Genomic DNA, 15,862 nt, shown 5'->3' with positions numbered 1-15,862 from the left:
ACTCGGAATTCGATTCCGGGCATACGCCCAAGTCCCATATTTTCCTACGGACCCTCTGGGACCGTCAAATCATAGGTCCGGGTCCGTTTTCCCAAAATATTGACCGAAGTCAAATTAGCTCATTTTATAATCAAAACTTATCATTTTTCATAGATTATCGTATTTAAGCTTTCCAGCTATGCGCATGGGCGGCGCACGCAAATCTAGGTGACTCTAAATGAGGTTTTCAAGGCCTCAGAGACATAGAATTCAATTAAAAATAGGTGATGACCCTTTGGGTTGTCACACAATCCTTCCTTTATCACCATACTTGCTAGAATCATTGGGCCTGGTCGGAAGCACCACAGCAGTCCCTGCATCGCCAACTCCATCGATAAAGTAACTTACATTCGTTGGTTTGTGTCCCTTCCAGTCGAATCCATAGAGATCAGCACCTTCCATGTTCACGAAAGTCAAATTTGCTCCATAAACAACCACGTCCAATAGTTCATGATCTTTCTCGATGGCTTCATCGATCTTTAATTGCTCGTCGATGATCTCATTTTTAATTAACCTTGCTAAATCACTAGGATTAGCTTCTCTAATTGAATGATCAACCTTTACCACACCAATGACTTGATTGTTTCCTACAAGGTATTCTTTCTTTTCTTCACTCTTTTTACAAATGGCCACAACTTTGGGCTCGAGCCCATCTCTAATTCTATAACTGGATTGCCAAATAATAGCACATAGTGATTCAAATGGGCCTTGAATTTTTGTTCTTGATTGCAAATCGACCGATTTGGCCGAGTTGAGAGGCAAGGGCATCGCGGAGTAGTATTTCACCCTGTTTGAGGTAAGTAACCATTGTAATCTAGACATGAGGGTATGAATCCCCGATATTTCGTATTGTTTTGATAAATGAGGTGACACACATGCTAGGTGACGAGCGTGTGGGCGTGTACCGGTAGGGATTGTGACTTGATCAATTCCGTAACGACTATTAAGCCGCGTATTATATTTGAATCTTATGATATCCTATATTTTAGAGATTAATATATATATATATATATATATATATATATATGTTAGGGTGTACGCCGTATTTGGGGCCTTGTGCCGACCTGTTTAGACACTTAGGGGTATTTTTACTACTTTTCTCTCTCTGTTTGATTTGAAAGCATATCCTCAGTCATGTTTTACCTGTTATTTGTTTAAAACCGGTTTCATCACTCTATTTCTTAATATATGAAATTGTTTGAGGTGAGTTCCCTCATTTTTACTGATATGCCCGAGTGGCCGTGAGGTTAATGACTAAGAGAGGTTTAGGACATAATGGTGAGGATTATATATCTATTATGAATTGACCAACACGCCGCAGCGATATTATACATACATATATATGGATCGGCCTGCACGCTGTAGAGATATACATATGGATCGGGCTGCATGCCGCAGCGATATATATTGGATCGGGCTGCGCGCTGCAGCGATATGACGCTTGGGATGTAGGAGTACCTCTGGAGTCTATACACCCCTAGTGAGCGTAGTCGACTATAAATTATGGATCGGGCTACACGCCGCAGCAGTTATTATGCTTATTATTATTATGAGATATTATTGAGCTGGAGTGCTGAGTGTGAGTACTGTTTGACGAGAGCTGATTACGAGTGACTGAAAGGCTTGTCGAGAGGCTATATTTACGAGTGATACCTTGCCCGAGGGGCTTGTTTATGACTTTTGTTGCTTTCACTCTTCTCTTATACTGAGCCTCTATTGAAAAATATTGAATAAATATTTTCAAAGGATTTTTAATCGAAAGTGAAGTTTTACGAGATGACTGGCCTTTAAATTGCAGAATTTGACTTGATATTCTGTTGAGACTTATTATATGATTTTAACTGCTCGTCACTGCACTCAGACCTTATTTACTTTAGTTACTTACTGAGTTGGCGTACATCCGTGCTTTCCTCCCTCCTATCTTAGTATTGTGTCTTTCAGACTTATTTTGTATTATTCAGACAGCGTTTTGGTTGTATTTAGAGGCTCATGATTAGTGACATCGGATTTGGGGCTGTGTTAGTGTATTTCATACTGTTTTTCGCATAATTCTGTTAGTTATATATTGCTTATAAAAGCTTGAGACTTAATTAGTTTTAGAAAATGATTTTTATAAAAGAAATTCAATGTGGTAAGTATTGGAATGGCTTGCCTAGTACAGTGATAAGCGCCATCACGACCGGGGCATTTGGGGTCATAACAAAAATCCCTCCACATGGATAGTATTTGACTCTTCAGGCGAGGGTACCACCACGTGCTTGTCAACCCAGTTGCAGTCCTCTTTAACTTGGTCGAGAAGGTCACTGGTGATCGTGCATATGTACCTCAACATTGGCTCGCATCGACCCACAACCGAGGGAGTCTTTTCGAACTTGAAGTCAGAGTCAAGGAAACACCCTCTAGGAACAAATTCTTCAGGGCGTGGCTCCGCTGCTAGTTGTTTGTTGGCCGATCGAGACGAGGAGGCGTTTTCTTTCTGCGGAACGGTTTTAGATGTTTTTGCCATTTTGTTTTTGTGAGTAAGGGAGAACAAAGATTGGGATATTTGGTGTTTTGAGAAGAACAAATAAAGAAACTCAAGAACTTGAAGGTAAGAGGTTTTGTAGAAGGCAAAGGAATATGAAGATTAGAATGAAAGAGATTGAAAGTAAAGTTTGGGAAAAAGAAGTAAGATACATTTATAGGTTGAAGACGACGGTTCAGAACTGGTAGTGGCCGACAACAACTAACAGGCATTTAATACTTCGACATCCAAACTGATGGGACATTTCTGTGACCACTTGTCGCTGACGTCATGGTCGAGCTCGTCGCTTATGTCATGGCCCATTGAGATGGGATTAGGGAATATCAAGTTGTTTCTTGTCATTAATCTCCAAAACATGAGGGGACTATCTGTATATGGTCAAAATGGGGCTTCCCTAAATTTGTATGGTTAAACGAAATCGGGGTGGCAGATAAATGCCCGGCCTCACATCGTGTCAAACCGTGGTACAGAGATGGATTGCTAAGCTCGTGAATCAATGACCGATCAAGATCGAGACCAACCGTGATCGGGATCGAAGCAAGAAAGAGATGAAGCGATATTGAAGGAAGCCTACTAAGTCGAATAACGAAAATCCGAGATATCCTTGATCGGGCAAGAATCGTAGCGGAAATCTTGGCACGTATCGGGTCACGACTAGTTATTTAGTCAATCATAGGATTTCCTTCCATATTTAGAATTGTACCATAAGTAGAATTCCTGTACTATATAAAGGGGTTTTTACACTTTGTAACCATCATATATTCACGCATAACCAAGCAATAGATTACATTTTTTCTTTAGCAAGCTCTTTCGTTCAGTTCATACTTTTCAATAGCATACTCAGTTGGTTTGAGGGCGATTTAGCTCGAGGTCCAAAGTCGTTCATCATATTGGTTTGCTTTATTTTACTGTTAATTTCTAATGTTAATCCTCACATTTATCAGTTTATGCCAAGTGCATATCCTTAAAATCACTTATAAATTTAATTGTTATCCAATTTTAAGGGTAAACAACCTTTAAATTTTTATAATAAAAAGTAAGATATATCTTCCATTGTATTGATATTCTAATTACCATAGCGAGGGATGTTCAATTATAGATGAAAAAGGTAAGTAGTTGAGACTTTCAATGTTGTGTTTCTAAATTATAAAAAATTAGGAAATAACTTGGTTAATTAATCATTCGTTTGTGTTAGTTACCAAAATCAAGTACTTTCATAGGATTATACATTTGGGAAAATTCCATAACTATTTCTCACTATCTTTTGACATTTTAGCACTAAATCATATCTTCCATGGCCACTACAAAATTCTCCCTTCAGTCAATTTTGCTACTTTGCAGTTTGCATGGTTTTGTTTTCCTTGTTGGCTCTTCATCATTGTATGTCCATATTTATTTCAATATTTTAATCCAAATTTTATATATATATATATATATATATATATATATATATATATATATATATATATAGAAGTTAAATTGATGTATATCTTTTTATATTTTTTCTTATTTTCACGAAATGCAGGTGATGAAAGTACAAGAGTTAAAGCTGAAGTTACAGCCAATCCATGCATCGCAATTGTTGATCAAGGCGCACCACCTAAATGGTGTTGCACTGTGGATAAAGCATGTTATGTTTCTCCAGATACATGTCATGCTAGTTGTCCCTAATTAAGGATTAATTTTCAAGAAAATAATGTTAATTCGTATTGCTACTTTAGCTGATCTATAATTAAAATAAAAGAAATCGATTATCATTAATAAAATTCAGTTTCAGTTATCGATATGTTCTTTAAATCCTTATCTAGATATATTTATCTTACATATTTTGTTTATTTGAAGCTCCACGTTTATACATTACTTTTCTCTCGACCGCAAAAATTTATGCATCTTATTTTAACGTTATAATCTATGTTACATTTTCTGTGACATTATTTTATCACCATAGAAATGTCATGGTATACTTGGACCATAAATTCCAAAAATATTTTATTTTTTCTAAAATTTCGTGTCAAGTCAAATAGATTTCATGTTAAAATAAAACGAAGGGAGCACTAATTAACAAAAAGATGCAGGAATATGTGCCGTCTTAATAGGAAGACGGCACATATTTTACAATGTATTATTACCTTTGTACTCTAATACAAATTAATAAAGTAACTCTAGCACCAAAATTTAAATAGATGTAAAGAAAACACCTAATGTTTATCCTTTGAATCTTTTGTTATTGGAGCAACGGAGAGTCGTAGAATTGTTGCGCTCATTATGCGTTATAAGATACTCTCTTTGTTTCAATTTAGATAACACATTTCACTTATCACGAGTCAATTTGATTAAACTTTGAAGTTAAATTAAATTAGTTCAACTTAATATTTTAAAATTTAAATTTAAATATTCAAAAACTAGACGAAAAGTACTATAACTTATAATTCTTCTCATATCAATAAGATAGCAAAATGTATTTTAAAATATTTGTCAAAATTCACATAGTTTGACTCGATAAGTGAAGTTGTCATCTATGCCTGTTCATTTGGATCGGATATCCGAAATCCGAACCTATCCGCTCAATTTCGGATTTCGAATTTCGGATATTGGGATCGAATTTCGGATTATGTTTATTAAAATTTCGGATATTCGTATCGGATTTGGATTGATATAATTTTAACCCGATCCAATCCTTAGGGCACTAAACTTTAATTTCAGATAGTTAGTATTTCTTTTACATATTCCTCCAAGTTATTACCTTTATAATTGCTGGATTTAGCTATATTGGCACCATAGTACCCTCATAATTGCAGAAACATGAATTTTTCTTGTTGTATTGCCTCTTTTACAAAGAAAATATACGTATGAGTTTGCAACTTTGAGGTATAACAACTCGAACCTCGAGAACAATATTTTCTTAGAGATGCAATGCTGATAAAAGGGATGAAAAGCAAAGAGATGTTTGTTTTAGCACAGAACACAAAAGAAGCAGATAAGGCAGTTGCATTAGCCGATTAGATTAGCAATAGCCTTAATAATATGTATAATTCAATCTGAAATCCGAAATATTGATCTGATCCAAACATTAAAATCCGATATTAATTTGGATCGGATTCGGATTGCATTTTGTAGAATCCAAAATCCGAATCTGAAATGTGTTAAATCTGATCTGATCCGATCCATGCACAACCCTAGTGTCATCTAAACTGAAACTATGGGAATACTTATTATTTCATTGTCTTATATTTTCATCCAACTAATGTGCTATTCTCATCCTGAAATTTTGCAGAAACTTTTAATAATTGTTGATTCACCTCTCAAATTATTAGGGGATATAATTTTCAGCCATTTCGGGCATTGCAATAAGTGATTCTTAGAGTAATGAATCTGAGGGAATGCACAAATAGCCGTTTATAGGATGCCTATTTAAAAAATAATCGATTTTTACAACAACAAAAAAAAAATTAAGTCTAGCCGCCTCGGAATAAAATTTAGACTTGCGCGAGACGAAATTAAAAATCGTGGGTCTAAAGTTTCAAACTTCAAATATATGGGTATAAAGTTGGGCCTGGAAAAAGCTAACTTCATAACCAAATACTTTAGTTTAAATTAAGTTCAAAATCAAACCTCAAAAAGTTTTTTGACACAACCTAATTGTACAGTCATATCGCAATATAGAAGTCCCTATTAGCACTGCATAATTAATATCTAATTTTTCTATTTGCGAAGGAGGAAGAGGAAGAAGAAGAGGCGGAAGAGCAGGAGGAAGTGGGGAGGAGGTGGTCTAAGTTTGCGAACTCTGGTTAAAAATTAAATAACTTTTAAAAGGTGAATATGACTTAAAATAGAGGTTTTCAAAGAGGATATATAGTGCAATTCCTACGAATCTATGTTGTATAATACCAGATATTTGCTTATTTCTTAGCCCATATACCGTAGGTTGGACCTCATCTTTACACAAATAGCCGGTTGATTTTACTGTTTATTTTTTTCTTGATGGTATACATAAATTAGCACTGATTATGCATGGTTATATACATATTATCATATATTTTACATTCAACGATAATTTTTAGTTTAAGTAAATGGGTTGGCTGCTATTTAGATTAATTCTTTTTAATACATGAAAGCATTTCAGCTCCCGGTAATGATATCAAGGATGCTTTGAAATATAATCAACTTTTGCAAAGTCTTTGAAGAATATCTACAACTTTTAAACAACAACATACTAAGGGCATATCAATTTCTTGTCAAACTTTTGCAATTTTACTTTTAAATCTTTATAGAAAGTAAGATAATATCTTCTGTTGTATTAATATTCTAATTACCATAGTGAGGGGTGTTCAATTAAAGCATGAAAAAGGTAAGTTGTTAAGATTTTCAATGTTGTATTTCTATCTAGATTATAAAAAATTAGGAAGTAACTTGGTAAATTAATAATTAGTTTGTGTTAATTAGCAAAATCAAGTACTTTCAGAAGGCTATATATTTGGAGAATTCCATAACTATTTCTCACTATCTTTTGTCATTTTAGCACTAAATCATATCTTGAATTCCATGGCCACTACAAAATTCTCCCTTCAGTCAGTTTTGCTGCTTTGCATGGTTTTGTTTTCCATGTTGGCTCTTCATCATTGTATGTTCATATTAATTCCTCTGAAACTTCGTTTTTTTTTAATTATTATTATTATTATTATTATTATTATTATTATTATTATTATTACTATTATTATTAGAATTAAAAAAACAATGGCAACAACATGAAATAGATTTTGTATGGTTATTTGTTGTTATCTTTTAGTTGATCTGACAGTGTAAAAATTCTTATTTCACGCAATACAGGTGACGAAAGTACAAGAGTTAAAGCAGAAGTTTTCGATCCATGCATCCAAGTTCCTGGTGTACCAGCCAAATGGTGTTGTGCGTGGGTTTCAGGATGCTATCCTTCTTATGACGAATGTCTTGCAAATTGTCACCATTGATTAATTTAAAAAAAAAAATTGTTGCTAAATAAAATAAAAAGTTGCGATTATCATTAATAAAATTCAGTTTCAGTTATTGATACTTTAAATCCATATATCTAGATCATATTTTTCTTACATATTCTATTTGCCTGAAATGGAACATGTATATATTATTTCTCGCTCGACGTCGAGCCTTATACATTTTATATAACAAGTGTATAATCATCGTACACATCGATTATGTGCTGATTATATACTCTGTATTTTCTAAATTTGGTAAAAAAAACTAAATAAATAAAGATTAGGATTGTTTTCTATTATATGATTTGTTGGGAGTGGTTATTTTTGTTTGCTTTAGCTCTAGAGGCAAAAGGGCTAATTTATGTGTATTGTTTACTTGGTTAAATATTTTTTTTAATTTGATTTTGAAAAAAGGTTTAAAAGCACAACTTAAGTAATGTTGCAAACCAACAACTACTAACTCATATTCTCACATGTTTACAATTTTGGGCCCAATGCTTTTCAGAAGAAAGACACATGGGTAGTAACATTTCCAACACAATATATAGAGTAGAAATGACACAAGGTAGCCACTCTAAAGACTGCTATTTAAAAATTAGTCAGTGTGTCCTGAATTTTAGTTTTTCAGGACAAAAATATTCCGAATTGTCCTGAAGTTACGATTTGTATTTTAAAATTTTAGAACAAAATAAATACTGGTCAATCTCTAAATTGCATTACATACAACAGTTATTAAAAATAGTGTCTTTGGACCTCACACAAAATTCAACTATTGAACAAGAATGAAACAAACACATTTTAACTTCAAGCAATAGACCATTCCTTGTTTAGCTCAAATTTCAACTTCATTATCTCATCCTCGGGCAAAGTCATGGTCACAATCCTTCCTTCATCACCATCCTTGCTAGAATCATTGGGCCCGGCCGGAAGCACCACGACGGTCCCTGCATCGCCAACTCCATCGATAAGGTAACTTACATTCATCGGTTTGTGTCCCTTCCAGTCGAATCCATAGAGATCAGCACCTTCCATGTTCACGAAAGTCAAATTTGCTCCGTAAACAACCACATCCGATACTCCATGATCGTTCTCGATGGATTCATCGATCTTTAATCGCTCGTCGATGATATCATTTTTAATCAACCTTGCTAATTCACTAGGATTAGCTTCTCTAATTGAGTGATCAACCTTTACCACACCAATGACTTGATTGTTTCCTACAAGGCCTTCTTTCTTTTCTTCACTCTTTTTACAAATGGTCACAACTTTGGGCTCAGGCCCATCTCTAATTTTAGAAATGGACTGCCAAATAATAGCACATAGTGATTCAAATGGGCCTTTAATTTCTGTTCTTGATTGTATTTGGCTCAATTTGGAGGCAGTAACTTGGATTGAAAATGACTCCATTTTGCAACTATTGTTGGCAATCCAATGATCTTCAACTGGGCCGACCCGTTTTATTGAAAGTGGATCCTCCACAATCTTTTGCAGGGTTTGGGTTGAGTTTGCTTTGGTCAATGAATGGGCCAAGTTATTGGGCCGGGCTGGTTGGTATCCAACAACTACTTTTCCCAAAAAGTTAATAAATTCAGTGGCTGAGAATACGTCTCCAAGTACATGGGCCCAACTTAGGCCCAATGAAACTCCTCCACATTTGAATTTTGTTTGCTACATTGATAACCCAAGATATAAATGAGTCAACTATCAATTACAAACAAGAAAAGTTTAAAAAAAAAAGAAAAGAAAAGAAAAGAAAAGAAAAGAAAAGTAAATATGCTTACCTTTTCCTCAAAAAGTAATATAAAAATAAATGAAAAGGTAATAACTCATATAGCTAAACCGTTAAATTAAAAAATTAACATATTTCAAAAATTCCCTTAACCAATGTGGATGCCAACGTATAGATGGTCATGCAACATAACCAACTATAAAAATTGCCACATCATTTTATTCTTGTTATTCCTTTTAACAGCTTGTTTGGATAGTTGTTACCTATTATATTGTATCGTATTGTTACTTCAAGTATAATATTTGTTTTGATTGTTACTTAAATTTTATTGTATCATATCGTTTAAATTCGTCGTTACGTAACGACGAAAAGTGTCACTTTGTGGAATGACCGATTTGGTGTGGTTGCGTCGTTTTCTTATTTTTTTTCTCTTATCTTGCCCTATTTTATTATTAAATAATTCTATTTTATCCTTTATCTACCTTTTTATATAATAATATTACTTCGTACCTTACTTTTTATTTATAATATTGCAAGTTTATTCTTCATATTGTTAGTGAATGACATCTTTGTAGCTAGGAAGGAGGCGAAGATGGCAGTGACGGAGGCTAAGACGACAACTTTTGCTCGTCTGTATAAGGAGCTAAGGAACAAAGGTGGGGAGAAGAAGTTATTCCGACTCGCTAAGGTGAGAGAGAGGACAACTCGGTATCTGGACCAAGTGAGGTGCATAAAAGATGATGACGGCAAAGTTTTGATGGGAGATGACCAGATTAAGAGGAGGTGGCAGACCTACTTTCATAAACTTCTAAGTGAAGAAGGGGATCAGGATATTATACTTGGGGAATCGAGGAATGCCGACAGTCACCATGAAGTAAGTAATTGTAGGGACATTGAGATCGATGAAGTCATGGAGGCAATGCGTAAGATGAGAAGGGGCAGAGCTACCGGGCCAGACGAGATTCCGGTTGAACTGTGGAGGTGTGTGGGTAGAGCAGGCTTGGAATGGCTTACTGCATTGTTTAGTGTTATATTCAAGACTAATAGAATGCCTGAAGAGTGGAGGTGGAGTACAATGGTCCCGTTGTATAAGAACAAAGGTGATGTCCAGAGCTGTAACAACTATAGGGGCATCAAATTACTAAGTCATACCATGAAAGTTTGGGAGAGAGTGGTAGAAATGAGAGTGCGAAGGACGGTGTCTATTTCAGACAACCAGTTCGGGTTCATGCCGGGACGATCTACCACAGAAGCTATCCACCTTATTAGGAGGATGGTGGAACAGTACAGAGATAAGAAGAAGGATCTCCACATGGTGTTTATTGATCTGGAGAAAGCGTACGATAAGGTTCCTAGGAAGGTCTTATGGAGCTGCTTAGAGGATAAAGGGGTCCCGAGTAACTATATTAGGGTGATTAAAGACATGTATGATGGAGCTAAGACTCGGGTTAGGACAGTAGGAGGCGACTCTGAACACTTTCCAGTTATTACGGGATTGCACCAAGGGTCTGCGCTCAGCCCATTCCTATTTGCCCTGGTGATGGATGCACTGACTCATCATATTCAAGGGGAGGTTCCATGGTGCATGCTATTTGCTGATGACATTATTCTAATTGACGAGACAAGAGGCGGCGTCAACGAGAGGCTAGAGATTTGGAGACATGCTCTTGAGTCTAAAGGTTTCAAGTTGAGTAGGACGAAGACGGAATACCTCGAGTGCAAATTTGGAGTTGAGCCGACGGAAGCGGGAGTTGAAGTGAGGCTTGACTCTCAAGTCATTCCCAAGAAAGGTAGTTTCAAGTACCTTGGATCGGTTATTCAGGGGATCGGGGAGATTGACGAGGATGTCACACACCGTATAGGGGTGGGGTGGATGAAGTGGAGGTTAGCGTCGGGAGTCTTGTGTGACAAGAAAGTGCCACCGTTACTAAAAGGTAAGTTTTATAGAGCAGTGGTTAGGCCTGCCATGTTGTATGGAACTGAATGTTGGCCGGTAAAGAACTCACACACCTAGAAGATGAAAGTAGCAGAGATGATGATGTTGAGGTGGATGTGCGGGCATACGAGGATGGATAAGATTAGGAATGCAGATATTCGAGAGAAGGTGGGTGTGGCCCCCATGGAGGACAAGATGCGGGAAGTAAGACTCAGATGGTTCGGGCACATTCAGAGGAGGAGCACTGATGCACCGGTGAGGAGGTATGAGCGACTGGCTGTAGTGGGCACGCAGAGAGGTAGAGGGAGACCTAAGAAGTATTGGGGAGAGGTGATCAGACAGGACATGGCGCGACTTAGGATTACTGAGGACATGACCCTTGATATGGAATTATGGAGGTCGAACATTAAGGTTGTAGGTTAGGGGAGAGTGTGAATATTTCTACAGCACAAGTGAGGGAGACTATCTAGTTAGGAGTTAGACTAGAAATGTCAGTGGTCGTCTATTGATGTAGGGCTTTACCTTCTAGTTGTACTATACCAGCCATCTATTTCGTATTTTGTATTTCGTATCCTGTATTTCATATTTCATATCTCTTATATATTGTTGTTATTTTTATTACACATTTTTATGGTACTAATATATCATCTCCTATTGTTTTTTTGAGCCGAGGGTCTCCTGGAAACAGCCTCTCTACCCTTCGGGGTAGGGGTAAGGTCTGCGTATATATTACCTTCCCCAGACCCCACTTGTGGGATTATACTGGGTCGTTGTTGTTGTTGTTATTGTTAGTGAATGACATCATGAAACGACGACAAATGATACAATCTATCCAAATATTGTATAGATCAAAACGATATAGTACAATATAATACAATACTATATAATATATTATGAAACGATACATAACCACCATCCAAACAAGTTGTAAGTGTATTTGATTGCAATTCATATGATATGTTTTTCTATAATTAAGGATTTTTTGACTTAGAAAGTTTTGTTATCTATATATATTATTATGCCTACGAAATCGATTCTCGACAAATAGTTGATCTGGATTTATATAACATTAATGCATCATCTTATATTTTTTTAATCCAATTTCTATATTCTTTTAAAAAATATAATAATAGCGGTATTTTCTTGTTTAAATGGTACATTTACAGGTGCATTTATTAAAGCCTTGAGTTATCAAAGCAACTACCACAACTACCTCAACTAATTGAAATAATATCTGTCACCATATACAACCATACGATCTTTAATACGATAGGTAAATTATTGCCACTTGGTTGGACCTAATTAATTTCTTCTGGATATTTGAATTATTATACATATAATATGATATATTTGAAGCAAAAAGTTGGGTGTACAACGGAAGTGTGGTGGAATAATTATAATTCCTCAACCTTAACTATATATTTTGAATTTAAACTCATGATTTGGGCAAGCTTCAAAGAAGCGTTTTATCCCATTAATTTAGTTAGTTTCATGTAATACAGTTTAACCTAATCGATTCAATGAATTTTGAATACCGAATGACTAAAATAAGTTGGGTATAAAGGAAGCATTGAAAGGAGATACGCATCTATCAAGTATTAGTAGACCAAGTTATTTGATACTTTTTGTTTTGTTTTGATAACCCTAGTGTCCAGATCAGCTTGTGTGCATCCCGACTAATTTCACAGAATATATGCCATCTCCCCCTTATACTTTATTAATCACTAGATCACACCCTTGGGTGCAGTTTTAGTAACTTTCCCTACGGATTCCTGGGTGTCCGATGTATCATCCTATGCAATATAAATTACACTCAAATCAAGCATACTTTTTATTCTTTCGTTATGACTTAAGTAAAATTTTGTAATCCTAAATGTGTGGCTTATATAATCAGGAGTTCGGCATATTGAGGAATATCTAAAAAGACATATAAGAATCAACCTAATTTTATATTTTTTTCGTTCTGTTTGAATTTTCCTATAGTCAGTGGCGGATCTAGGATTTGAAGGTTATGGATTCTTACTGTAATATCAAATTAATATAAAATAATAACTGAGTTCACAATTAGATATTTACAAATATTTAGAGGATTTCTTAATATAAATACATGGTTTAGGCAAGAGTTACTAGGTTCCCGAGAACCCATACTCAATGCTCTAGGTCCACTCCTGACTATAGCCTTAGAAAAATAAAAAAAATTCTCAAACATAAACACCCCCTCCAACAAGCTATCCCCTTTCTTCTGCCGCCAAGCAAGAGTAAAACAAAAATATAATGCTAGGTCTCGGGTTTGAATTATGAGAATGAAGAACTTTTTGGTGAGAAGATTTTATTTTCTTAATAGGCCTACCCGACACAAACCTGAATTAGTCGAGCCAGTGCGCATCGAATATTGTATAATTAAACTAGAAAGAAGCTAATTAATTTCAAGAAGGAGCAATACCTGTATGAGGATTGGAGGGGAGAAAGCCAACTCAGGACCAAGAACTTGATTAGAAACAAGTAATTTCTCAAGAGAAGCATCTTTCATTTCTAGCCATTCTTCCAAAGTCTTATCACATTGTGCTTCAATAAACCTAGCTCCACAATCATTGCATTTGATATATGGCCTCCCAGATTCTGCTCTCCTAAACCTACCAGCTGTCATATAAAAATGGTTAAAACATAAAAATATTGGCTCCTTAACTTGATATATGGTTACATCTTGAAATGCTTGGCTATTAAAGTAATAAATCCCTCTCAAATAGTGTAATTTCATGGCTACATCAATATTGCTTGGCTCATAAACTACATCTTGTCCTGTTACATTTGCTGGTCCAACTGAGGAAAACTTGATGTTGTAAATTAGACCAGCTTCTGATTTTGAAGACACCATTTTTTGAAATAATTTTTTTTTTCTCTTTTTGGGGTAATTTTGATTGGTTGGTTTTTTTCCGTTGGAAAGAAGAAGTTGAAGGATTGAAGATAATAGTAAGGGGGAAGTTTGTTGACTGTATGTGTGATCTTCTTGATTACAAAGCATATTTAAAGGGTTGGAGGTAGGGCTGTTCATTCGGATCGGATATCCGAAATCCGAACCGATCCATTCAATTTTGAATTTCGGATTGGATCGGATTTCGGATTATGTTTATTAAAATTTCGGATTTCGGATTGGTATATTTTAATCCAATCCAATCCGAAATCCGAAATTATTAGGACATGTATAAATACTACACTTTAATTTACATCAACCTCCAAGCTATTACCTTTACAATTGCTAGATTTAGCTGTATTGGCACCATAGTACTCTCAAAATTGCATAAACATGGATTTTTCTTAATGTATTGCCTCTTTTACAAAGAAAATATACATATTAGTTTAACTTTGAGGCATAATAATATGATCCGATATCCGATCCGATCCAAACATTAAAATCCGATCCGATCCGATATAATTCGGATCGGATTCAGATTGCATTTTTTAGAATCCGAAATATGCTAAATCCGATCCGATCTGATCCGTGCTCAGCCCTAGTTGGAGGTGAGATAATGGACTAGCCATAAATCACTTAGCTCATGCACAAATAAGGACATTTGCATAAATGACCCATTTTTTAGGCTGCTCTTGAAATTATGTTGCCCGTACACAAGGTAGGGGTAAGGTCACAGTATCTCTACTTCACACAGGGTAGGGGTAAGGTTTACGTATATCTCACCTTCCGCAGACCCTACTTGTGAAATCACACTGGGTATGTTGTTGCTCTTGAAATTATGTTCCCCGTTAGCGTAATGGGCTAAATTTATATTACAATGAGTATGTTGTTACTGTTTTTCTTGAAATTATGTTCCCCGTCACCGCAATGGGCTAAATTTATCTGTAGAAGTTCATTAGACCGCTTTTAAAAGCTAAATTAGTCAGTTGGATTAAATATGGATAAAGTGACCTCAAAAAACTGTTGGGCTAAAACGGCCCAAAGTTACTCATAATATGGTGTGACATTATCCGCTTTGGGCCAAACCCGTACGATTTTCCCTAAAAGACCTCACACCATTAAGAGTATCCAACTTCTTATATGTAGAACTTTTTTCCTTTCTATTTTCTATGTGGGACTTTGTTCACACACCAAAAATCTTCCCCTTGAACTAAGTTCTACATGACCCATCACTATTCATGGGCTAATCTGAAAATTAACTGTGTATCATCCACATGAACATTTACAGTTAGCGAAACTCAAAGGCTGTGTGTGCGTCTTCAAAGTTATGGACAAAGGTCTTAAATCATGTAGACGGGCAAAGGCACTAAGTCGCCCCCCACGCCATACTCTGCCATCTCCATATATAGTCCCACCAAACTGTTGGCTCTGATACCAGTTGTTGGGCTAAAATGGTCCAAAGATACTCTTAACATAATGTGATATTATCCGCTTTGGACCAAGCCCACATGTTTTTTCCTAAAAGGCCTCACACCATCAAGAGTATCCAACTCCTTATAAGTAGAATCTTTTTCCTTTCTACTTTCCATGTGAGACTTTGTTCACACACCCAATAATCTCCCCCTTGAACTAAGTTCCACATGACCTATCACCATTCATGGGCTAATCTGGAGATTAATTGTGTGTCATCCACATGATCTTGAGCATTTACGGTCACCGAAGCCCAAAGGCTGTGTATGTGTTTTCAAAGCTA

General features: G+C 35.8%; 2 protein-coding genes across 2 annotated transcripts; both read right to left on the bottom strand.

Moving 5' to 3' along the window:
- Positions 1 to 282: 282 nt before the first annotated feature.
- Positions 283 to 807, bottom strand: LOC104233341 (protein ECERIFERUM 26-like). The gene has a single exon (XM_070173631.1). It carries the CDS (start codon positions 805 to 807, stop codon positions 283 to 285), a length of 525 nt encoding a protein of 174 aa, XP_070029732.1.
- Positions 808 to 8,226: 7,419 nt separating this feature from the next.
- On the bottom strand, positions 8,227 to 14,203 carry LOC104233340 (protein ECERIFERUM 26-like). The gene is made up of 2 exons (XM_009786730.2): positions 13,642 to 14,203; positions 8,227 to 9,201 (listed from the first exon to the last, which is right to left on the bottom strand). Exons 1-2 carry the CDS (start codon positions 14,071 to 14,073, stop codon positions 8,338 to 8,340), a joined length of 1,296 nt encoding a protein of 431 aa, XP_009785032.1. The 5' UTR covers positions 14,074 to 14,203; the 3' UTR covers positions 8,227 to 8,337.
- Positions 14,204 to 15,862: the final 1,659 nt, after the last annotated feature.

Source organism: Nicotiana sylvestris, chromosome 1 (genome assembly GCF_000393655.2).
Source record: "Nicotiana sylvestris chromosome 1, ASM39365v2, whole genome shotgun sequence".
Taxonomy (NCBI): domain Eukaryota; kingdom Viridiplantae; phylum Streptophyta; class Magnoliopsida; order Solanales; family Solanaceae; genus Nicotiana; species Nicotiana sylvestris.
The sequence above is the reverse complement of the archived record's forward strand: the minus strand, read 5'-3'. Positions and strand labels throughout refer to the sequence as shown.

What these genes read in the sequence shown, in the direction of transcription:
- LOC104233341 (XM_070173631.1), bottom strand. Translation starts at nt 807, where the DNA reads ATGCCCTTGCCTCTCAACTCGGCCAAATCGGTCGATTTGCAATCAAGA.
- LOC104233340 (XM_009786730.2), bottom strand. Translation starts at nt 14,073, where the DNA reads ATGGTGTCTTCAAAATCAGAAGCTGGTCTAATTTACAACATCAAGTTT. An exon ending in CCCCTCCAATCCTCATACAG is followed by an intron (nt 9,202 to 13,641) that starts GTATTGCTCCTT and finishes TTATCAATGTAG; the next exon opens with CAAACAAAATTCAAATGTGG.